The sequence below is a fragment of the Nylanderia fulva genome, unplaced genomic scaffold (genome assembly GCF_048542155.1).
Source record: "Nylanderia fulva isolate GAGA-0341 unplaced genomic scaffold, ASM4854215v1 Scaffold12, whole genome shotgun sequence".
Lineage (NCBI taxonomy): Eukaryota > Metazoa > Arthropoda > Insecta > Hymenoptera > Formicidae > Nylanderia > Nylanderia fulva.
In genome coordinates, this window is record NW_028189409.1 from 4,833,944 (window position 1) to 4,860,620 (window position 26,677).

Below are 26,677 nucleotides of genomic sequence, written 5' to 3' on the forward strand. Positions count from 1 at the left end.
TACAAATTAACGAAATATAAATTTGATTTTATTTTAAAGTGTATGTTAAATGTAATGTGTTTATGTTTAATGTAATTGCTATGATAATTTCTGGCAATTCATATGCCCCCTGCTAAATTTATTTGTATCTGAAGATTTTTAATTGGAAACTGTGTTTATATTATTTTATTACTATATGACTATAATTCATATTTCTGTGATTAATATACATAACAAACTAATATATATATTTTATTACGTTACTATAAAGATATTTTGATATTAAGTAGTATGAAGATTTTGCATTAATTAAAATTGTTCAAAAACAAATTATGTAATTAATGATTAGTAATATTAGCATAAAAGTTGAAAATATTGTTAGAAATGATGTTTTTAAATGAAAATATAACATAATCGCAAGTAAAATATTTGTTTATAAACAAATTGTAAATTATTATTAAAAATAGAATGGTATTATATCAATAATAAATATGCTTCTTATTCATTATTTACTCAAAATTAAGAATTTCTTTATCAATCAGTTTATTGAAATACATTAAAATTATAGTAACAGCATTGCATTCCGTAAACATGAACATCATGGAAAGTGAAAACTTAATAAACATTAAACATTTTTGATATGTCGTTGAATCAAATGTTTTTTGTCAAGTAGATAATTTTCCTAATCAAGACTTTCTAGGATAATCTATATACATATATAATATTAATAGTAAGAATCATTTTTATATTTTCTTGTTTTAAGAGACTTCCATTTTACATAAAAATGATTAGTTTTGCAATCGCTTTCTTATTCTAAATATATGATCACGTGGCAAACATATAATGAGAGCAACGAAAGATGAGAACTCTACGGAGAAGAATTGATCCTAAAATAGGAATTTTTATAGCACATATACATATATATGTCTCATAGTCTCATTCCAAAGAGCACAAGATGATTCTATCAATCAAAAAATATTTGTTTGAATATTATTCATATTGAATTAGAGAAAGAACTTCAAAGAGGATTACTTAGAGAAAACTAGCAAAAAAACAAGAGGAATATTCCTATTATAAAATATAATGATAAATAGAAAAACTAAGAATTAATAACATCAAGGATTGCGAAAGATCCAAGAAAAATTACGAGAACGAGTGTCTATTATAAAATGGCTGTATTTATAGGGGTAACTCGATACATATATTGCATTTCACCAGTACACAGTGTTCACCACTTTTTATATATGTCGTGTTTTAATATTATAGTATATAACGTTACACGTAACATGGTCGCGTACGTTTAACATCACATAACACACACACACATACATACAAACAGACATACGGTACTCTTTTCTGAATCCCTGTCCTTTCTAACTTTTTTCTTCTGACTTTAAGATGAAACGCGAGTACGGAGTATCCATTTGCAAAATCATGATCTCATAGTTTAAAAAACATATTTAAAAAAATAATTGAACACTTTTGTTCACGTTCGTTGAATGAAAATGATAAAACGAATTTGTTCGCACTATTCTACTTATTTAGAACAATTTTGTGTTTCTCAGAATCTCTCGATTTTAATCGTATTAAAATATCCCTATCTTCGTATATTCTTTCTTGTGTGTACATTTCACCTCCTATAACATTATTATTTCTTTGATTATACTCATAATTCGTATTTTTTGAATGAGCTCCGACAGCCAGTCTTCATCGCTTAACTATTTTACTTTACTACAATATTTTTTTTTATTAAATTTTGATCATTTTGAAATAAATTTCAAGTTTTAAAAATCATCGAGTGCATTTGCATAAGATATATATTTTATGTGTGTATTATTCGCCATTAATTTATCATTATAAAATATTTTTTTCGAATAAATTTCCTCAACAATTCATTAAATTATTGCAAAAAAAAATGATTAAAACAGTTATACGGTATTTAAAAATCATCATCATATGTATGTATTATTTTCAAATGTACATCTCCCAAAATTATAATATCTATTATTGTGTATAGTAATAAATATTATTTTCTCATTCTATCTTTTTAATACACCGAATCGGTAATCTCTACAGCAGGAGACAGCCCTTCATTTTTCATCAATAATTAACAAACTCCTTAATAATATAAATGCGAAATGGCGATTAAACGTTAACGAGTCGTCTCATGCGCGGATACATGCTTATATATGTATACCGTGCAGAAATACACACATTAACATTTAAACAGTCGCAACAAATTTAGTTTATCCTATTTATTAATCATATCGCGATAGAAGTACATATACGTACGGTGATCATATTTTCTGGGAGAAAATAAAGGATAAACTTGAAAATTTTAAAACTTTGTTAAACATGTTTCTAAATCAGTTTACGATCAAAGCGGAGATCGATGACAAAAAAATTCGGTGACTATCAAAAGTCTATGTATATCAGTTTCAAACTGATTTAATTATATGTTGAAACCAAAATCCTTGGTTCCTTAAATAGGTTCCGTTGTTTTTGTACAAATTCTAATGTTAATACTACAACACTAAATATTAAAACTAAATAAAAAATAAAGAACAAAATTATAAATATAAGTAGGACAGCTTCTTAAAATAAAGGATTGTCCTTTAAAATAATAAAGGACGGATGGTCATGGTATAGACATAACGTGGCACAATTAAATCGAAAGAAAATTCCGAATAAAAAATAAATTCGATAAAAATCATTAATTGTACAAAAAGAAAACTATAATTGTATTGAAAATGTGCAACTGCTTAAATGTTAAGTGCAAACGCTTCGAAGATTTGCGAGAACGCGAAGTTCCAATATGAATTGTTTGGAAAAAATCACTCGCGATCTGTGGAAAACATGTCGTATAATTCGCGCGATATAATAACTTTAATAATACGCGACACACAGTACCTATTTCGTGTATGCATTATGTACACGAAATGAACAATTTGCGTATGCATTCCATTGCCAAATATGCTCATACACGCATTAATTATCTATCGTCGTAAAAAGGTCGCGTTTAGGCCTGTTTGTCGCTTGAGAAATACGTTTCGCCATATACAACGCAAAAAACTATATGATATTTAGATATTTAGATAGACTCTAGAAAAATAACGTTATGGACTTCCTCGTTGCGATAATTAGTCATTACAACAACGTTATCTCGTTAGCCTTTCTTCGATTGTATTTTTCTGAAAATATACCTATTTCGTTCACAGCACGATATTAGCTCCCTCGTGTTAATATATTCTTTTATTGTACCTTTTTTTCTCTCTTCACCCTTTATTCTTCTCTTAAATACACATACCGATTATAATCTCTAAACATATAACACACCTTGACATGTATTCTTAATTTGCTGCCCCTTCTTGTTTCTCTCTGAACATAATTATTTCCAGTGGAGAAAAAACGCAACTGCTGAATTACTTGTAGAATTATCTTTAGCAGGAGAACACCAATAAATCGATTTTACAGGAAAAAGAAAGCTAAAATAATACTGCGACGAACGATTTCAAGATTTTCCAATTTTCCTTTTTATCAGAAATATCATTTGAGACAATTTAATCAATTATACAAATTATATATTACTTAAATAATTAATTATTAATTAAGTAATTATATGTATATATATATATAATTTTGCAAAAGACAAGCAGTTGAGATTTTTTTTCCATTGGAGTTGCGAGAAATGCAACGTCTCTACCGAGATTCGATTTCGAGACGTTTTTTTTTCTCACTGTTAGCTAGATTGAATATATAAATACACGTACACATTCTCCTCCAATAACACGGCTTGTACTTGCCATAACGTTTAACAGAGTTAATGAAAGACTGTTTCTTATTACATCTAGAGAGTTTGAACATCGTCGTATTTCCTGGCCGCAGGTTTTGTGGTACAACACGATTATTGCCTGCTCGTGATTCCCTATTTAATTTAACTTTATTTCGCATGGCGTTTTTTTAGGCGCGAATCAAAAGAGGTTTCGCTATGCGAGTAAAGGAAAAAAAGACAATGTGATACAAATATACATATAATTGTAAAGAATCGCGCGTAGCTCGTCTCTCTCTTTCAAAAGTTATATAATCTGAAATTGAAATATATAATGAAAAATGCGTATTTCACGATTCACGAAGGTGAAAGTGTGAAAAAGAAAATCTATGCTCGGAAAATAATAATAATAATCGACGCGCAAGCAGAGGAAAATATGACGCAACTTCTCAAACGACACCTACGAGGATGTAGCGTTTAAAAATGTTGCATGCCAAACATACAATCTCCCACAATTTGCCTACACAATCACACCTTCTATAAATCGTAAGAAAGCGGTGTCGGACCGATTATAGTACGACAAAAAATCGCATAATCCTTAATGAACGGAAGATCGTGCCGCTCAAAAGCGACAGCCCTCGCAATTGTTACAACTTAGTTACACTTACTTAACAGTTATCGTTTAATTTATACTCGTACGTCTAAGATATATAATCAGGTTCTCTCTTTTTCATGTATCTATCAATGTATGTATATATATAATTTGATTATTACGTGTTTGCGATACTTTAACGTGTAATTGATATTATAAGCTAGCTGATAAAATACACCCTTGTGCCTGCTTGCTATGCTTAGGCTTAGAACTTTGAACATCCTCAAAGCGATTCTAAGCGCTTCGAAGTCGCTCGTTTTTTATTTATTTTTTTTTTTATATAGATTGCGTTTGAAATATCGATTAGAAATCAGAACAAATTCCGAAGGTTCGCAAAACACTATAAAAATGAATAAATCAAATACATACGATCTTGTTTTAACAGATCGGAAAATAACAGTGCTGCTTCATGAGCATACATGTTCGTAAAGAGATGGAAATAAATTTGCAAAGTGCGCAATGTTATATTATATAAATTGATCAGGAAACATTTATCAAGTTTTCAAGTAGGATCAAGCTTAAGGGAATATATATATATATAACGTTTTTAAATTATTTAGTATTTTTATATATTCGTCTTTTCTATATTGTAATATATATATAAATATTCTCTAGTTCTCTCTCTCTTTCTCACACACAATAACAACGAATAAATATAAATATATATAATCTATAATTTTTAATAATTTTTTTAAATAGATTTATTGAAATAATTTTATGAATGTTTTATAAGTGTTTTAACATGAGTTATATAAGATATTTCAATTTTCAACGAAGAAAGTTGAATAATTTCTTTCGCGAAAATGTCTTTGTCCCTTAAGCTAGCCCCATGTTGTACAATAACAAAAATAACAAGTAGAGCCAATGAATTGATTCGCTCTGCTAGTCGATGCCGCTAGTCGATATCGCCGAGATGAGACGTGAAATTTCATCCAAACATCGCGTCGGACGAAGCGAAATACGTCAATAACTTTGGTGATCGAGAGTAACGTTATAATAAAGAAATCTCGAGATTTCTACGATTCCTACAATCGTCATCTACAGCTGCATCGGCTTTGTCGGTTCTCTTGCTCGATGTCTGGCTCGCAAACAGCGATCGACGATAAAAGCGAGTAGAATATAACGGAGAAGAGTTCTCGATTAAGTATACGTCAGAGAAGGAAGACTCACGTATCTTTATATTTTTGGAGGGCAACACTAAAACGTACAGGGTGTCCTAAGGGATATAACGAAAATACGCATTCTCCACGATCGATTCCGCGTCTTTCTGTCTCTTGCAAAAATGCGTTTTAAAATTCCATTTCCAAGACATCCTGTACGTAGGCGATACTTTTATTAACGGCAGGCCTGCGAACAATCGTATGTCGCATCCGAGCTTCCAGCTCGCAAAACAATTTGATAGAATATATATGCAACTTGTATTATGCATGTGTATAATAGTATAATACAATGTAACATATATAGGATGTGTCCCAAGCGTCTTACACTTTTCGCGATAAATCTCAAGTATGTTATTTGTCGTCGGAGACTCGCTCACTCAGGTATCGCAATCTTATAATTGATATTAAATATTTGTTGATAAAAAATATACTTAGATTTTACATTAAAATTCTATCCAAGTCCGTACAAAAATTAAAATTGATTAAAGAAAAATAATTTTATCATTTTTCCTCCTATATATATCTCGTTTTTTTGATTCTTTTGAAAACTCATGATTATCTCTTTAGTTCGATCTTTAGTAAAAGAAAAAGTGCGCAACTTTCGATACATCCTATACAAAATGTAATACAATGCAGTTCAATGCAACGCATTGCAACACGCAATGCCGTATGATTCGTATTACGCTGCACAGCAGGATTTGGCGCAAGGAGTAATCTATAAAAATATCTGCTTTTGTGGAGCAAAAGTGACAATATAATAATAAATATCTCTCGAATTTTCCGCCGAGAAGTCAATTCTCGCGTTGAACAGAATTAATGTAATCGCAAAAGGGGAACGGGACGGGAAAGATAGAGAGAGAATTCTTCCCTCTTTGTTTCCGAGCGAAGAGCTTGAACCGCTAACTCTTAGAGAGATGTGTGTGATAGAAGAGTAGTTTATATCCCACGTAATAATAACAATTGGCATTATGTAACTGACAATATAAAGGATTATCATCAGTTTTTATATTCGTAAAGTGATAACAACACAACAACGCAACAACTGTGTCTCTCTTTCTTGCCAATATGCTAAATATTCACCGACTTTTTTTATCCCTGAAAGAGTTAGAGTCCTTATCACCTTAACATAAAGTGCGTTTAATATTAATTAAGGTCTAAAAAGCCATACGCTGCATTTTGAGCGTATGGACACGATTCTCGTGATAACGTGCTATCATGTCATCGAACGATCCATTCTTCTTATCATTATGCATATGGTATAGAAACTCACTGCATGCTTAACTGTTCTTTTGTACTTCCATCTGCGTGCGTTACACAGTTTCGATATTACAAAGAAAGAAAAATTAGATAAATACAAAAGTTTAGCGTAAGTTTAAATTTAAATTTTCAGATATCTCTACGATTGTCTTCGATAAAATATGGAATTTTTCTTAAACAAATTTCTTCAAGAATAACTTCAATCTATCAGTTTGATTAATTTTCATTTTTAAAGAGAAGTGGAGAACTTTTCTTTCCTTTATATAAAAGAACAGTTTCTTTTTTTAAAGATTATTGAATTCTAAACTTATCTTTAATATCCAAAATAATTATATTCTTTATACTTATTGTTATTTCGCATCAACTTAATCGTTTCTTGCGTCAACCATCACGGATACCATTAGATTCACAAATAAGAACTATTAGCAGTAACCTTGTTTAAAAGGGAGAGATGCAGAACAAACAGTACTAAATCTAAGTGCGACCATAACAGATTAGCGATACGTGCCGTCGACGTGCGGCACCTTATCATTGTCGGAGAGATTATATAGATATACATATCATTCTTTCGTGATATACTTAATATAATGTAACTCTTTTTGGAAGGGGCGGACCAGCGTATATATATTCATCTGCTCTTCTTCGGTGAATTCTCTCATTGTCAGTTAAACCATTAGAAATATTGTCGTTAGGACGTTATACATTGCTATTTGTGACGTATTTATCAAGCCGCTTAGCTTTCTCTCCCTTATCTATCGCCGTTCACCGTGCTCTGATTCGCTCGCGCTTCGCTTAATTTATCCAGGTCGCGGTGTTTCGAGTCGCTCGTATATCGTGTTGATCGAGAGCACGAGAGGAACGTTATTATACGAACGCCGAACGAGTAAAATCGATCATCTCGGTAAGTTGAGAAAAAGCATAATTAACATATAGCATCATCGTGGAACGGTGCTTATTCGTTAAGGGGAAAGAAAGACACCGCGCGGGGTGGGACATCTCGCTCTGAGAGAATATAAGCGTTAAAAAAATATATTATTGTCAAAAACACGACTATCTCTTCGCTTGTGTGTATGCGTGTTTTTTGAAGCGCCTCCGTGATGCATGTTTATAGTGCGCTTTATTCGGTGTACTTTATTGCGTCTGAGGTCGTGAACGAATTTTCGACATCGGTTACATAGGTACTGCGTTTCTCCTTTAGTGTAGTTGGTGAGTTGGTGAACCGTAATGCACCATTGGGAGAAGACTGCCATATAAAAAAATCAAATGGTTCAAGCTTTCCGGAAGCGGTGTCATATATTTCTTCGAACTGATGGAAAATATGTAGAGCTGTTAGGAATTATCAAAGTAATATCTTCTTTTATTAAAGTTATTACTTTATCCTCTATATAGTTTACTGAAACTTCTCTTGCAAATGAAGTTAACGTATTATAAAGCGCTGAAAATGAGCGTCTTTATCAATGGCAGTATTCTATCGGAGGTGCGACATGAGCTGAAAATAATGTAAGTCAAATTCTAAAGAAATGTTTAAGACAGGTACATTATGTCGATTCGTTATTTTCATCGAACTTATGTATATCTCTTACCTAAATGGATCGATACTTCAAAATTTGACTTGGATTATTTTCGCAGTAAGACTGTCCACTCTGGTTTTATTCGAAAAATCAATCGCTCTATCAAAGATCACAGCTTTCGCCTGCGAAAGTAATGTGCGATGCGTTGATCGTGCTTTACGCGTCTTATGTACAAGTAATTATTTGGCGAACCTCAAATCAAGGTCCCAGGACATTCTTCTCTCGACGACTCTGAACTCTCATCGTTATTGTACCATCCTATTCCGAGATGAAGTCCAGATTCAGTAATTTGCTAAGCTCGTCGTCCACAAACATCAATTGTCGATCAATCAGATTATAGAGAGCAACAGAATTTATTGTCTAATCTCTATGCACTTGCAAATTACCATTTTGTCCGACGAGCGTTTCTGAAGCCTCGACTGTCTCTCGCGTTTCGCTTATACTTGAAAAGAAAAATGATCGAATTGCTCGGATCTCGAAACACGCGCGATTTCATCCAATATCTTACGAAAAAGATCTTTTTCTCCTTTTCATATCATCTTTCATAGCGCATAAACGTACAGTCAATCAGGAGTCAAATGGTTTTCCAACAACTTTACGATACGATATTCAAATATAAATTGTTCAAAAAAATTACAATGTAAATTAAAAATAAAATTACGAGCCATGTAGAGTAATGTTCGAGAAAGTCGCGATGAAATAAAATGAGAAATATTTCGTGAATCTTTTATACTCAAACTTAAGAAACGTCATTATATATTCTCGTTGAGTATGTGTTATATATAATGTACGTTTCATTATGTTATATATGACACGGTATTATTTAATGATATTTGAATATAAGTAAAAATTTAAGACAATTATTGTAATATTTTTCTCCTATAAAATTTTTTAGCATAAATTTTCATCGTCATATTTTGCTAATATTTTTCATCTCTATTCTTATAAGAAAGCGATTTAAATGAATTGTATAACATTGCAGTTAAATTGTAAAAATAACAAATGTAAAAATCCTACTACAATTTACCTTATTAGTTTAAATATATATGTATATGACATACATTTTTCCTATTTAAAACCTAATGTTATATAAATGTTGTCACAAATTATGATCAATATGTGCACAAGATTGCAAAAAAATCATTTACGAACGAGCAGTAAAAGATTCATACATGTAACACTGTAATAGATATACTGATATAGTGATAACGCGTACGAGAAACAAAACAGAATTACTCCGATTGATAGTACGCAGAAGATGCGCTCTGGCGCGTTATTAATATTTATATTCTCGTTACTTCGGTCTCTCCCCGTCAAATCCTCGCGACTCTCACGCTATCCCAATCCACGTGTCTTTTTAATTTCCGCTTCGTGCCGGGAACTTACGCGCGCGTGCATGCGTGCGTGCTTGAATGCTTGAGTGCGTGTGTATGTGTTATGGAGCGCGGGTGACGGAGAGAGGACTTATGTACAATGTATTAAATATACGTGTATATTATAGGAATATGTATATATAATTGTGTACCTACAACGTATTCTCTCCACGTGTTTTTTTCTCGTGGTATAGCAACACATCATCACGTATAGTAATATGTATACATTAATCCACACGTGTACAACTCCGCCGTTTACTCTCGTGCGGTCGCTTCTTCTTTTACATCTGTCACTATAGTCGCTAAGTCTACCGTCTATATGTCGCGTGTGTGTGTGTGCGCAGGATTCGTGATGGTTTTTTCCTTACAACACGTTTCTCCTTCTCTCTCTATACTTTATGTAAGGGTACATACTGCATGTATACACGCTTCTGGATCGGGGCCGCCGATGTTAGTGATTGTGCGACAGCGGAAACACGTTTTCGTTGCCACATCGTCACTTTCGTTCTTTCGCATTGTGCATAATCCTCCTCTTTATCCGACAAAACCCCCATGAATACAAAGTGAAGAAACGAACGCTCGCGTTAATCACCCTGGTTGAATTGTTCCCGTTAGAGTTTCTTTCTCTCTTTATATATCAAAAACCTTATCCTCCTTGACTATAGATGCCTGTCAATAATCATGACAACTGTAGTCACTGAGGATGTAACTGGCAATTGTCAGACTTGTCGCGATATTAATTCGATTTAGTATATCACCTGATAGATCTACAGATAAATCTGGATGATTCGTTAAATTATTCTCCTTGCAAGAACTCATCTCAATAATCAAGGACACTTTCGGACACTTTCTCGAACCTTGTGCACAGATAGTGAATGATATTTCTTCACGAGATTATCGTGAATGAATAATTTGTTTAAATACAGTTGGCTCAACTTCCGAAGCACCTTTTCAACCAGGGCACTCGTCACCGATTACAGAAAGATTCGCGCGGCATCACGATAATCGGGAACATATTCACGCTACGTGTCAAAGCGGGAAGAGTTAATTATTCGGCATGTTGTCGACGTACCCGCTCTAAAATCACTAAGCATAGAAGAAACGATGATTAAATGAGAGAGCGACATGTGTGTGTATGTGTGTATCACTACACTTTGGATTACGCACGTCTGCGTGTAATATAAGCGGTAAAAACACTCGAAGTACGAAGTATCTTTCATGAGCGTCGCGTTTCAAGGAAACGCGCAACGCAAAACGGATATTGTATAATAATAATATGTATAATATATATGTACTATGTAAACATATCGTGTATATGTACTAAGTATACTCCGGGACTTTCTCGCGAGAGCGTTCAAGGGGGCGTGGAAAGCTAGTTAATTCCTAAAATCGCTTCGTAAAATGGGAGATAAAGATTAGGGGTACGTAAAAGTCTAGACGAAGCTCGGTTGATTGTTCCGGGTGGCGGCAGGTCGCCCCTCTCCCCCTTCCCTTCCCTCTTCCCCCTCGTTTTCTCATTTTGACATAATTCCTTTATTAACCATGTACTAATACGTGTGTATTATGTGCCTACAGTTCAAGTATTCCGCCTAGATTAGTCCGAAAGAGCGCGAGGTGTGTCCGTGTGTGTTTAGATAATGCGTATGTGTGCAATTCGCGGAAGTAAGTCTCTCTCCTTCTTGATTTTCCGGCCAAAGCCAAAGGCGATATATAATATTCGCGATATAATAATTTACGCGCGTAGTATCTCCCGAGTATGATCCAAAGACTTTTAAGTTTTCCCATTTGCGCTACTTACGTTCGAAACTATCGACGCACTCTTATCCCTCAAAGCTGATATATATATATATATATATATATATATACATATATATATCATAAAAACGGTGCGCTTTCTCTCTCGAAATTCTCTCCTCATCTTCCGCGATTACACGGCGTCGCACATCGCGGTTGACGCTCGATCGGCAGGATCGAGTTCTTGACTTCTTTTCTCTCCTCCCGGCATCTCAGATTTTTTTCGCAGCTTTACGGAGCGTGAAACGACCTCTCGTCACGATCCCGGGAAGTCGAGGAACTTGGGCGGCGGATCCGTTTATCCCTCTTCCGTTGGAGATCCTCTGGTACTTTTGGTATCTCTGTGCGAGTCTACCCTCCTTCGATCTCCGAACTAATTTTTCGACGTTAGAATCGTCACGAATTCTAAAACATATGTTTGTATGCCATATATATGTTTGCGATTGATAGACACGATGTTGAGATCGTGGATTTTTTCCAGGAGGGGACATAATTAAATTCATTTCTATTTTTTCTTTCTAAATTTTTTGTTATTTCTATCTTTTATATTAAATATGCAAATAAATTCCAATGTTTATTTCGAAAGAAGAGCAAATGCTTAAGTTTTTTACTGATTCCAAGAGAAGGCAAACGGCCCCTTTTTGCTCCCCCTCTGTGGATGCTTGGTTGAGATCATAAACGGAGCGAGTAAGTAATTGCTTTGCATTAATTTTACCAGCTCTATGCAGAATCTATTCTACTGCATGACGCGGAGAAAAGGAATAATTAAAGAGAGAGTGTGTACTCTAATGCAAGGTATCTTAGATTCATGTACTCGCACTCTCCGAAAATTACATATTCCTTTCATGTATTACGGAAAATTCAAGTCTTCACCGTAAACGAGAAGATTAATGTACTCCGGATATCGCACAGAGAAAACAAAGTCCAAATATTACATTATACGTAAAGTAAAGTTACCTTCGTAATTGACCATTCCGTCACCGTCCAGATCCGCCTCCTTAATCATGTCGTCGACTTCCTCCTCGGACAGCTTCTCCCCGAGATTCGTCATTACGTGTCGCAGTTCCTTGGAGGAGATTAAGCCGTCGTTGTTCTTATCGAACACTCTGAAATAGAGAAAAAAAAAGGAACTTACAAAGTTGTGTCAAAAGTTTACACTCATCTATATCTCAAGAGTAATTATCCCGAGACGACGTTCTTTCAATGCAATTATTCGTAATGGTAATTAAGAGGGAGAGCGAGAAAGTTTATTACCGGAACGCTTCGCGAAGTTCGTCCTCCCCATCGGCACCTTTCATCTTCTTCGACATCATTTGCAGGAATTCGTTAAATTCAATGGTACCGTTTCCATCTTGATCGACCTCGTTCACCATGTCGCGTAATTCCGTCTCTGGAAACACAAGAGCGTACGCTTTACATCCGGAAATTTCCAAAGCGCATTCGGGATGCATTTCGAACATTCGCTGGTGACTTACCCGACGGTCTTTGACCGAGAGATCGCATGACAACCCCTAATTCCGCCATCGTAATCGTACCGTCCTCATCTTTGTCGAAGAGCATGAATGCCTCTTTGAATTCTGAAATAATAGAACTTTGCTGTTATCGCGCGCCGATATCTCGTTACTATACTCCAGACAAATGATCATTGTTGGTTGCGTTTGAAGAAAATTTGCATACGCCTTATTATTATGCTCGAAATAATTGTTTAATTGCAGCTCTCGATATATCTCGAAAACGTGCTTTATTTCTATTGATCACGTGTATTCTCTCTAATTTTGAATTAATTTCGAAATTCCAAATCGCTATTATTCATTTTGCACATGCATTCTTGTAGACGGTAATAATTAAATTAAATTAAATTAAAAATTAAATATGTAATATATAAAAAGTTCTTTTTTGTTCTCCTTTAATTATTATTTTATGATTAAATAAAAAAATAAATAAAAGGAATTAAAAATATATTCGTGTATAATTACGAAAATGGATTTCGATTCGCGAGAAAATTTGACGTATATTTTTCTATCTTGTTTTTATTCAATACATTACTACGCAGGTGAGATTAACTAGAAAAAATGTAAATATTTGCAGAAAGTTAAATCGCGAGCTTAATATAATCAATACCATCGCGTGTCATGATAATATCATTATTATGATATGTATGAGTCATGCATCAAGTATTCATGTTCCATGAGTTTATTCGTTTCGATCATTTTCCAATAAAACATCATTGGCTCTTTCTCTCTATCTCTAGATTCTCGGGTTTATTATTATTCCATCTTCAAAATTGTTTTGACACTTTTAATGTCACTGACTCGGTATTAATATAGTAGGCAAATAGGAAAAACGGCTGCCAATTGGCAGACATTTATATCCCAATCCATAATGATTATCTATCTTTATGAGATGTTTACATGTAATAATTACATTAAAAATATTATTTTTTCATTTAAAAAATTAATGATATAATGTAGGTATAGATAAATATAGATGTAATAATTTTTATAATAATTAATTTCAAATCAATCGTTATTACTATAAAGTATTTTATTAACTAAAAATTCTAAAAAATTGACAATCTTAAAATTAAATTAATGTTACTTATGAATTAATTATTACTTATTATAATTAATTTTATTGTAAAAAAATAAACAAAGGCTCTGATATCTATATATAATACAGAAATTCAAGTAGCAAATAATAAGAGCCAAGTCAGCTTATTTTAAAATCTTCTTTAATTGAAGTACGGTTCGATTTCCTTTGGACCATCTTCAGCAATACCAATTGACAAAAAAATTATTTTAAAAATTTATACGTCTTGATTCTCATCATCGTCTTTACATCTTCAGTAAGTCTCCAGCCATTATAAAAAGTGACGAGAACAGTCCGAAAAGTCAGATATTGAATTATGAAAATTGAAGGAAATAAAGTAAAAATTTAAATGGAAAAATGAATAAACGAGGAGATTTATCAAAGAAGATTGAAAATCAAAAAGCAAAAATACGGACATGTCGTGATCTCATTGTCGGTGACGTGCAAAACGCATTAATTCTTAAAATCTAATTACGGTTAATGAAATATCTATACAATCGCGTGTCAACTCACCTGCTACTTGATCTTCGGTGAGTCCATACTCGGACTGAAACAGAGAAAAAGACAAACAGCTCTATACTCATTTCGTGATACGACACATAATGCAATTGCATCTGCTCTACGTATAAGTTGCGTTTGCATTTTTACAGAATATAACAGTAAAGATTAAAGTGGCGTCTAGAGAGCCCGTCCCTCGTGGGCAAACGACCTTGCTCTATAACTATGATTTTCTAAGATCTGTTCTCTCTCTCTCTAGTACGAGATATACAGAGAAGGAAGCTTTGGCAAAACGCCCGAAATGTGTTCGATGCGCACGCGACGGGAGGTCGTGTGTAATGAATTATTAATAATAACATGTCGCAACGCGAGATAGCGAGTCGTCTTCCCGCGACAAAACGCATTCTATCCCATCTCTCGAGGTGGCCTCTTGCCAGATCTCTGCCAATCGAGATCCTTCTTTTCGCGCACATTTAAATCTGTTGATTTTTTTGCTATACGCACTGAAAAAAATCCATGTACTTTTACATGAAAGTTACTTGTTCATAACTGGAAAAATTATTTAATTGTCACTGTAATTTTCTTCTATATTTTTTGAAATGAAAATATTAATGTAAAATAATGTGTAAAATTACTATTTTTATGCAAAAATCACTTGTAATTTTAAATTTAGTATTACTTTATTAGAACTTTATTTTATAAGCATTTATTCCTATGTGTAATTCAAGTTCATGTTCAGTGGAATATTTTTATCTTGAAAATATATAAAAATATATTTCATATAAAATTACATATATAATCTGTTATCTTCCACATGAGTAACAATATTGCACGATTATACTCGGGTGGAAAAAAAGTCTGCATAATTCTGTAATTTTACAGAAATATTCTGTTCAGTGTACAATAAATTAAAATTTGCATTGTTTTTCTCTCACTTACGCTCAATTGCCTAGTTTGACAATCTATCGTGCTGGTCAGCCTGCGCAGCTGGCCGTAGGCGTGCGTGTATCTCTTTTCCATTTCCATGATCTTTATTGTTGTCACATCGGGCGACACGTATATGCCGGAAGGAGAACGGTGTTCGAGGACGAGATTTATGGCCAGATTGTATATGTTTATTAACTTGAGATCTCGAGTCGCCGTGTCTCGTCGCGGTTATCGTCGCGTCGCCGTCGAGACGGCCGACATCTCGCTCTCATTCCGTCGATCCGGAAAAAGGGGGAAAAAATCGCACTCTCTCTCTTCCTTCCTTCCTTCCTCCTTCTCGAGAAGAAAATCGACATATATTCGTTGGAAACTTGCTCGAACTAATATTTATCGACTATGAGCACCCTCAAGGTCATCGCTGGTATCGAATAAGGAAAAAGAGGATTACGAAAGATGCTGTGAGAGAGTGTCTCACCGATCTCGCGATTACTTTTTGTTTACTCGGACGGGTAAGATCGAAGATGATATTCTCGAGTGGACCAAGATGGTTTCAAGATCGTCGTTTCCTCGCGCGGTAAAATGAAAAGCGTCGAGGACGTCGGATCAATCACACGGATAAACACTATTCAAGAATGCAATATCGCCCGCGAATGAGTAAAAATAGCCGACGTATAGGAAGAAGTATGTTCTTCACGCTCCACGTGGAGAGTTTATGATCTTCGACCCTGACGAAGTGCTTGGAAAAAGCGGCACTTTCGACCTCTTCCTCGGGTCGCACCCGTTACTCTTCAGGAAACTGACGAAAACGTTTCGTTGTCGCAGCTTCCGGACACTCTCGGTATCGCGCGTCGAACGCAAAAGACGTCTCCTCGATGACAAAGTCTCGTATATGTTCGAGACTTTGGCAACCTTAGTCTGTTTTTAACTACCAGGTCCCCTCTACGGACTATCGGACGCCAGGTGACCATTCCCTTCCATCGCTCTCGATCATAAACAGATACTTTGCGCGCGTTATGTTCGCGTGTGCTTTGGCGATGATAGAGAACTTCCGAAAAACGCCCACGTTCTATATTAATCCTCGATCAAAATATACCTACTTTTAATTATATCGAATATTTTGATTTTTACAATTTTCTTTGTACTTTGAAATTCATATTTATATTCTTAGCATTTATTTTATATATATACATATATATATGTATAAAATATATTATTATTATATAATATATAGAGATACATATTCAAACAATTATATATAAATCAATTTGACATCAAACAAAATGTGTAACAATATCAACAAAAAGTAAAGAAAAAATCAATTAAAATTAATTAAAAATTAACTGATAATATTATTTGAACATTTTTTAAATTTCGTCGGCAAAAATAAAATTATTGTATATATTGACTAGAAAAATATATATACATTTATGACATTTCGTGAATGAACATTAAATGCCAGACACATACGAGGCTGCCAAGAATTTCACGTCAGAGACGTAATCCCGAAATAGAGAGCAATATGAACGAAAAACCAGCACTAATCATGTCGATCCAATTAGATGACGGAATGTTTATGTTTTTTCCAGCGTATCTTGACGTTACGCGGCATACATTAAGCCGAATAAGAGGAACTTATCGATCGCACCTTCAACTGGGTCAGATCATATTTATTACCAATGTACACGCATTACGCGAAAAGCACGCTAACTTGACAAAGACGATTTGTATCGCGAGTCGATCGATAATTAAGTCCGCTTTCAAGAACAGAAATAATTGGGCCTTCTCATGCAAATCGTCAATGAAAACCGTGTGAATAACCTTAAAATATAGAAAACCGATTGAAATTAGATAGTCTGTCTTTCTTTCTCTCGCACTTGATAATTTTTCTATTTAGGTTGAGTCTAACATCGACGAAAGAGAGATCTGGGAATATCCTTGATCTTATTTTTAATAATAAAACCTCCGACCTCGGAAAGAATTTTCAGAGAAAAATCTCAAGGAAAGTCATTTGTCAGATGTGAAATAATTGGCAACAGGATATTGGTAATCAAACCATAGATTAAAATTTCCTAACAAAAGAGTATACTGAATTTAAGCAGAAAAGAAGGTTTCGAATATTTATAATCGTATATAATTAGACAAAATTTTTGTTTACAATAAATTATAATTTAAAAAAAATTAATGTTTTACTCAAAGCGAGAAACCAAATCGATTAAAAAAATAATTATTAAACTTTATGCATCTTTATAATACATTGATAAGAACTAAGAATTCTAAACATTACAAGAAATTCGCGCGAAAACGTGGATAGAGCGCATTTTATACAATGAAAAAAATTAATTGACTAAACCGTTCATCTAAATTACTATCTTATTAATTGAACATAGTATTTAAGTCAAATACAGGTTTTGTTAGATATGTAGATTAAATATGTTATATTTAATTTAAATATTTGTATATGTTCAGGGCATCCGCAGGATTTTTTCCAAAGGGGGCATGATAAAAATTATGTTTCTTTTTTGTTTTTTCTTAATTAAAAAAAAAATTATTTTATTATTTTCATTTTTATATATTAAATATGCAAACAAATTTTCAATTAATTTTTTTATTGATTCCAAGGCAAATGCCCCCTCTTGCCTCCCCCTCTGCAGACGATCATATATATATGTTTCATTAACCAAATATTACTTAATTGAACGATTTGGTCAAGTTAACAATTTTTTTCAGCGAAGAAGAGACTTTGAATACTCAAAAATGATTGCAAATAAATAGTTTCTCTTACCAGATTAATGGTAACGATGAGATCGTACTGTTGTCGCTGTCCCTTCTTCTTGTTCTTGCCGGTCTTGACGGAAGCAGCTTTAGGTGTCACTTTCACTTGGCCCTTCTGAGCTGACGGCTTCTGAGCCGAACCACCCTTCGCTGCACCCTTAGCGCCTGGGGCGACCTTTTGACCAGCCGCCGGTGCCTTCTGACCGGAAGCACCTTTTTGGTTTACATGACCCACGCCATCCGCCGGTTTGTTGCGTGCCTATAGTCCAAGAGACAAAATCTCTGTTAATATACGATGGACTTTATCGAAATTAATCAATTCCGAAATAAATGTAGAGAATATTATCGCGTCGATGACGTCGAAAAGTTTCTTTTTTTTTATTTGTTACGCGTTTAAAAATGTTGCTAAAACCGACAAATTATTCACAACATTTTCAAGTAGCAAGTTTATTTGAAATTTATCATCAAACTTATTATGTTCTAATCGAGTATAATTTTCATAAATATACAAAAATCTTTTAATATACATAGTAATCGTATTAGCAATAAAAAATTCGATCTACATCTTTTATACATCATATTTTTTAAACGCTATATTATTATAATTTAAATATTCTTATTTTAAATATATTCATAATCGCATTGACTTGGGACACATTAAAATTGATTTAACATTTTTTACGAGCGTGTTTTGGTCTCGTGGGTGGAGATTCATAGATAATTTGTTAGTATTCGAAAAATGTGAAAAAATAGATTCTGTGAATTTATATATAGCATCGCGTATTTTAACGAGAAGTCCGTTGACCATTCCGTCAATAAGAAGAGAATTAATTTAAATCAGGAACCGCTCCTATCACAATGTTTGGTATTAGACGGTCTAAAAATAGCCTCGTCAATTAATAATTGAATGAAGAGAGACTGCATGTATTTCGCGCGTGGGCGAATGCCGACGAGATAATTATAGATCCATCCATGATCTTGACGAAGTCTATGACCTATGTATGTACATTTGTACATGAATTACGCATCGCGCGAGAGAGTAATTCAATTCGGGATGTTTCAAGCTTACAACACAATTCTACGGAGCTTCTATCTTCACGTTCTACTGCAATACTCCTAGAAATGTACTTACGTTTTCGATACGTCGAGAAATACCGGGGCATAGGCGGCTTCTACATTCTGATATATATTTTCAACATGTTTTCATATTTTTTAACATATTACACTCATGCTACGGGGGATTTTTGTTCGCTAAAAATTTTTTAAATCAAAGATTGAAAGATAGATTGAATTATTTGTTTCATTCATTCATTCTTCAATTTATTTATTATTATAATAATCAATTCGTAGCAATATGTTTGTACTATACTAGTGCACAAATTGTCAAAATGCATTCTCTAGTATATAAGATATATTAAGCCATCGAAACAGAAAGCGAAAAGTGAAAACGCTTATTATAAATAGACATTTTCTTTCATTCATAAACTAATTCTAGAGATTTATGTGATCTATACTATATAATAATATAAATAACCACATGATATCAAAATGAATTGAATTATGTAAGACTAATAATAGCGCATTCCTTATATGAATAAAGCAATAATGTAATGCACCAATATACAGCGACTGTAAAGCCAAGTATATCTTTGGCTTAAAGCCAGATTAAAATCCTTAATAATAAAACATCATAAATTGACATGTAAAATGTCATATCTCCATGTGGATTTCTGTGCCAAACTTGTCAGTTTTATTAAGATTGTCTTAATTGGATCTTAATAATATATATTTTATACCTGTGTGTTTAAGTAAAGCTTAGATTTAATTTTATAGTTTATATGATATTAGATTAAATAAATTTTTAAATACAGTCATAAAAGAAAGTCTTTATATAAAACGTTGATCTTGATAAGAATTAATTTTTCTCATTTAATATATGTATAATAAAGAAATAATGATTAATAAAATATAAAATATATATATTAATAGAATATAAAAAATAAAATATTATTTATTTTAAAGTAAAGTCTTCCGGAAAAGCACGCGTATATGAACATTTTTTACATCGCATGTTCAACTGTATAATTTTCCTAAAATCGTCGCGACGAATATCATGTGATTTTTGGCGCGGTGATTTGATTTGTGAATAATTATGCGTACCAAGGAGTGTTAATGCAAAGCTCAGGGAATATCGCTAGGAACGTGTCCCGCTGGTCTCCCGCTTCGGTAACAGCCCGTGTAATTCCAGGGTCGCCGTTGTCGCACGAGAGAATCGTACGGAAACATGGAAAATGGTCGGTACATCGATCGGACCGGGCGTACGTTAAGCGCGATCGTTCGTTGCGCATGCGACGCTATACGAACGGATCGATCGCGCGGCCGTGTATCAAAAGTATATCAAAACAAATGTGGGAGCTCCCGTATCATTTGATGGGACACTCGCGCGTTTATTGCACACAATCAGGCGACGCTTTATCGAGAGAAAATCTGTAATAATGCAAATTATTAAGTCATATATACACAACGCACATAAAATCGCGAGAGTCGCATGTATGTATATACTGCACGTGTAATTCTGTGTGTACGTGTGTGTATTGCACGTTTTCTTTCTCACATTTTCGACCATTTTTGCATCTCGGGCGCAAGCGCGCGTTTCGGAAGATTCAACTGCAGCTCGATTAGATACAAAGTATTCATGAAAAAATGAACAAATTAATATATTTGGAAAATAGAAAATATTATATACATATATAAGAATTATATTTTTTGTATTTCTATTGTATATTTAAATTGTACAAGTGATCAACTATAATATAATTCATTTGTATGTTAATTAAAATTCCACTTGAAATGTTTAATTAATTTCACGATGAGAAAATGAATATTTCAAATATATCAGAGACTTTAGATATTTTAATGAAATCATTATTTTGTTCGTTATATATGGACAGTGAAATATTTGAAAATAATTCTAAAAATTTCCATCTTTATTTTTATATATAATTTTTTTTTTTATTCTATACATTCTATACATCTAATGTTCCTCTTACATTGTTAAATTTGTTCTTATGTTTTATTAAATCACGTTAATTATTTTAGTGAATTAATATTAAATAAATTATTATTCTACTTTCTACTTTCAAAACAAAGATGTATTTGCTTTGCAATATTTATTTTATTATTTTCCTTACTACATAATTTGAAACATTTAAAATAATATTTGAAATGAAACTTGGAGAGAATTTCAGAATTTATTCCAAATAAGAATTTTTGATAATTTTTTAAAAATTATTATTTTAATTAATGTGAAAATTATTGCTTTTTCAAATAAATAATATTTCAAATATTTCTTATATACCTTTAACATTCTCCATGTAAAAAACTTTCAAATAATATTTTATTTAAATGAAGCTATTTAAATGATTTATAGCCTTCATATAAAATGCAGCGATCTCTGTTATCAATGCACATTTCTCCCCGTGCTGTTTTAATTAAATAAACGTTTTTAATAAAATTATGTAAACCTTTTTATTATTAATATATGTATATATATAATATGTATATATTAACATAAATCTTCATTTTAATGAAATAAAAGCTCGTTTGTGTTGTGCTATTTTGAAAGTTTGTCGAACATTAATGTGATATGTGTATAACTCTGAAAAGAGATAAATAGCACTTTAGTAAAGCGAGAGCGATATGTTTCAATTTGACTTTTATAAGATTTATACAAACATAATGAATGTTTTTGTTCTAAGTTAATGTAACTGTACGCGTCCTATAGCTATATTATTTATACGTAGTAGATACGCGTATTAGTGATAAGATATAAATTTGTACCGCGAAGAAATTGTTTAGTTTTAAAAGCAAGTTTCCGCGTTTAAAACGAACATTCTCAAAACTTTCCAACTTATTGCAACTGCTTTCGCATTCGGAATTACGACGTTTCCGTGTGTATAGCCGCATGCACGACGTTCTTGAAATATATCCCCTTAATGAAAAACTAAAAAGAGACAGTATATAGCGCGACAAGTGGTGCTCGACTTTATTAAAAAGCTCCGAAATCGCTCTATAACGCGCGTTGCTCTTTTGTATACTTAAAAATTTATTTTTTCCCTCTACATTACAGGAGAGTGAGCTCGCAGTAGGTACGTCCCGGGAGAAAATTAATAACGATCGCTAATGGGCGCTTACGAAAGTTTCGCGGCGGCGAACGGGGTGTAGAGGAGGATGACTTACTTTCGTCCGGTCGATTAGATCGGATAGCGCGCGTGCATCGTGCCCATTTATCGTCCATGCTATAGTACAGCGTAGTATGCGCCGGTTACGTATGTGTGTTAAATTGCGACCGCGGAAATGCGGATTTAGGTCGCTAACTGCGGACGCTTTACATTACGGAATATCGCGACCGAGGGCCTCCGATGATTAAAGTCGACCTGTGTCTCGAACAGACTTCCGGTACCGCGTGATTACTCGTCGCTAATTTACGTGGAATTCTGTTAAAAATTATGTGCCAGAAAAATAATAGCTTTTGAGGAAAGAGTAATTCCAAATAATGAAAAAATATATATTAAGCGTTGTGAAAATAAAAACCGAATATAATGATTAATTTATTGTTTATTTGAAAAAGTTTACATAAAGGTGTCGAGTGTAAACATTATTTTTGATGCCACTTTGATTGTTTTGCTTTTTCAATTTATATATACCTATATATACATGGGCATCCGCAGAGGAGCATTTGCTCTCCTTTTGAATAAATATTAAAATTTATTTACATATTTAATATAAAAAATAAAAATAAAACAAAATAACAAAAAAAATAAAGTATAAAAATAAGAACAAAAATAAAAAAATAAATTATGCTCCCTTCTGGAAAAAATCCTGCGGACGTTTATGTATATATAATATCGACAAAATATTTTCAAGTCATCAATTTCATCAATCAATTCATATTTAACTTTTAAAATAAATACACTCTAAAACAAGATGTGCGATGTATCGATGCTGTTGATAGAATATTAAATAATAATTAATTCTGATCTTCATTCAATTGCATATCGTCAATTAGTCATATTAATGAGTTTCCAATATTATCGGATATTTACACAAAGTATTTTCAATAAATGTCGATCTGAATGTAATTGTCTTTAAAATGCTACAAAATCAGTGAAAACAGATTGCCGTGCGACGAAAAGTTTTTAATTAAGTGCTTATAAAGCTATTCATCACCAAACTTGTTTCCGTCATCTTGATATCCCGCCCAATTAGACGAAATCTCGAGTATTACTTGTACACATATCAGCGAGAAACATTATTGTAAACTTGAAAAATGACTTTCTCGAACTCTTTTTTAGGCCACGGGATATAACTAATATTTTTTTGTAATTTTAAGAAAAGCAGCGTAGGATCACATAAAGCAAATTTGCGTGCTGTATGTGAAATTTTATCTAGATCGTTGCCTTTTTAGGTAATGTTATATGCATGGTATGTATGCCATTTATTCTTTCGCGCGGCAATGCGGCTGACTTTATCTCATTGTATCGTATTATTATTTTCTCGAAAAGAGTGACAACAATACCGCAGAGATGAGTGCGCAAAATTTATATACTCGTAACATCGTAAGAGAAATATAGTTATAGTTTATCTTATCCACATCGTAGCCAAATACGCTTTGTAAGTTATTATAGTGTCATAATACCTATCACGAAAGCATATCTTTGAAAGAGAAATGTGAGTATAGTCTTTTCGTATATAAAAAAAGAAAACGCAAACTTTCCATTCAAACTGTTAGATATATGGTTTGCTATTGTAGAATACCGCTATCAAGCTATGAATGACGGTCGAATATAATTGCAGTGACATATGTGAGTAGATAAGAGACTGCCTTGAATAATTTTTATTCATTGTCAGTTAAGAGTACATCAAAAGTTAACTCGATTTGTTGACGACCTAGTTGCTAGTTTAATGCGTGACAATCTTGACATGACTTTTTTTACACATTTACATATATTGATAAAGTGCAGTAGATAAAAAAAAATTATAATATTTGTTTCTTTTTTTCTTTAATTTTTAATATTCAATAATAAACTCAACTAAATATTGTTGCACAATTCAATCCAAAGACAATGTTTGATAATTTTTGTGCAAAAAATTAAAAATTTCAAGTATATATTATATTAAATTTTTCTCTCAAATAATTAGAGAGAATTCACAAATATTTATATAAATGATTCTGTTTAATACACTGTGTCCAAGTAATTATAAGGTTTTCTTGGTTTAATTTTGTTACTTTTCGGCTGCACGATTGCATACACAAGCATTGTACTGCGTTATTTCTCGTCTCGGCCATTTCACCCACTCAAGTTTTGCCCGGAGTGTTTGCGAGCGAGACCCGGAAACCTCTTTCGAAGGATCAATAATTGGGAATGATTGCGGCTGCCCTTGAAAGACTATGCTTTGCGAGCATCATAGACCAAATAGAAACAATGACGGCATTGTTGTTAAAATCGTATAATTTCATACATTGATTTTTTCAAAATTAAGTCTTAATTAAAACTCTTGAATTTTTTAGTGTACAATGTTTTTGCAATCTGTGCGATTATTTTATTTTACAAATTCTGAACGATGCTTTTCGACAATAAAAACAATAATAAATATTTATTTTTAATAATAAAAATCAATTGAAATAAATTGCAACAAATAATTATTACAACGAAATAAAATCGAATTTCGCCATCTCTTCGCTCGCTTGAAGATAATCGAAAGAAAATTACATCCACCGAGCCTTTAAAATTTCACCGACTGGCCCAGATTTTCTAGATCGAATAAAGTCTCCCGCGTGACAAGATTTATGAGCGCGAATCGTGATTTCAGGCCAGGATGACTAATCGGATTATAAGTATCGCGATTATATCTAAATATACGATTTTTCTTCGCCCAATTTATCACATATAAAAACAATCGTGTATACGTATAGAGGACCAATGTGTCCTTGAAGCGTGTCACTGACTCGGCCCGACAAGGTCTAGAACCGGCTGATTAATAATTAAATAATGTTGCCGCGCTTCATGAGGGCGGACTACGGTCAAAGGCATCGATCCCCATTCTCGATTCTAGACCATACTCAACAAACTCGTCTTTGGTGTCCCTAAGAATCGTTCCGTGACAATCCCTCGTTTGTCGTTAATGGACGTATATCAATCTTCGTTGGCAGAAGATGCTAAGGATGCGTCAAATTTGCACGTCACTCGCGCTTTCTAAGTTCCTATATATCACTATGTATATAATTGCCATAATCGTTCTAGCGAGATGTCCATCTCTATAATGGGAACCTGATTTCAAAGCATATAGATCCGATCGACTAAACGTGATTACTTTCCGGATAATCTCGATTTACTTTACGTTGCATTTATAGCTATGTTCAAAGTGAAGTAATTTAAAAGTTATTCATTCTAACAAAAGTTATTTAATGGATGCGATATTATGAATACTGCAGCAGAGAACCTCGCATTAAATTTTATAGTATTAATCGCGACGATTTCTCTATTAAGGTTTTCTTTATTCCGCGCCCCTCTCATTTTGCTTTCATAGATGCACTTTAGAAGTAACAAGAGTAATTTATGTTCGAACTCGCAAAAAGCGAGTAACGATTTTCGCCACGTATTCATCCCTTCGAAAAATAGTCCTTGACCTACGGTATTTACGGGATCGCGAGTGGAAGTATCCGCGTAAAACTTCGCGCTGTTGAATTTTAAGCTAATGCTCTACCATTCGCGACAACAATAGATGTAATTAAACGAATGATCGTCATTATTTCACAGTCGGCACCAGCGACTTAACCTGCATCCCTCGCATTAAGCTTACAACGCTCATTACATCCTGTTTGTTTCCGCACGCATTATGCCGTCTTTTTAATTTCCAAGATTTATGCTTTTCAATTCTGAATACTTAATTTCTTTATAACAATGTGCACAATTTTAAATTCATAGAAAGAGCGACGTAATGGGAGAGAAATCTTTTCAACATCATAAATATTTCGGATAAGTTGGTTCATTTATTGAAGACTTTACGTAAAAACGATTACGCAAGTTGTAGATTCTTGAAATTACTTTTACGATAAATGTAGAAAAAATGTTATTATGCATTTTCCTCTGAAATCTTTATCTCGCGGACCTTTATTCATTCGATAAACATCATTCATGTCATTCACGAACATTTTGTTTCATATGTAACTGCGCATAAAAAAATGCTGCAATATTAGAGTTATATAGCGTGTGAGGCGCGCGCAGTAAAACGTTAGCGTTGATCGAGATAAAAAAAAGGGCGAATAATTAAAA

The 26,677-nt window shown here is 33.2% G+C and overlaps 1 protein-coding gene across 4 annotated transcripts in view; it reads right to left on the reverse strand.

Annotated features, from left to right (window-relative positions):
* Positions 1-1,137: 1,137 nt before the first annotated feature.
* LOC114935284 (neo-calmodulin) overlaps positions 1,138-26,677 on the reverse strand; it is a 56,165-nt gene continuing 30,625 nt past the window's right edge. For 3 of the 4 annotated variants that reach the window (XM_029308087.2, XM_029308085.2, XM_029308086.2), the window contains 6 exons: positions 18,352-18,600; positions 14,658-14,691; positions 13,031-13,132; positions 12,810-12,945; positions 12,513-12,661; positions 1,138-11,960 (listed from right to left, as the gene is read on the reverse strand). In XM_029308087.2, coding sequence (XP_029163920.1) covers positions 11,929-11,960; positions 12,513-12,661; positions 12,810-12,945; positions 13,031-13,132; positions 14,658-14,691; positions 18,352-18,600 — 702 coding nt within the window. In that variant the 3' untranslated portion in view covers positions 1,138-11,928. Of the gene's footprint in view, positions 11,961-12,512; positions 12,662-12,809; positions 12,946-13,030; positions 13,133-14,657; positions 14,692-15,581; positions 16,454-18,351; positions 18,601-26,677 lie in introns of those variants that run through there. The other variant, XM_029308088.2, reaches the window with a different exon arrangement.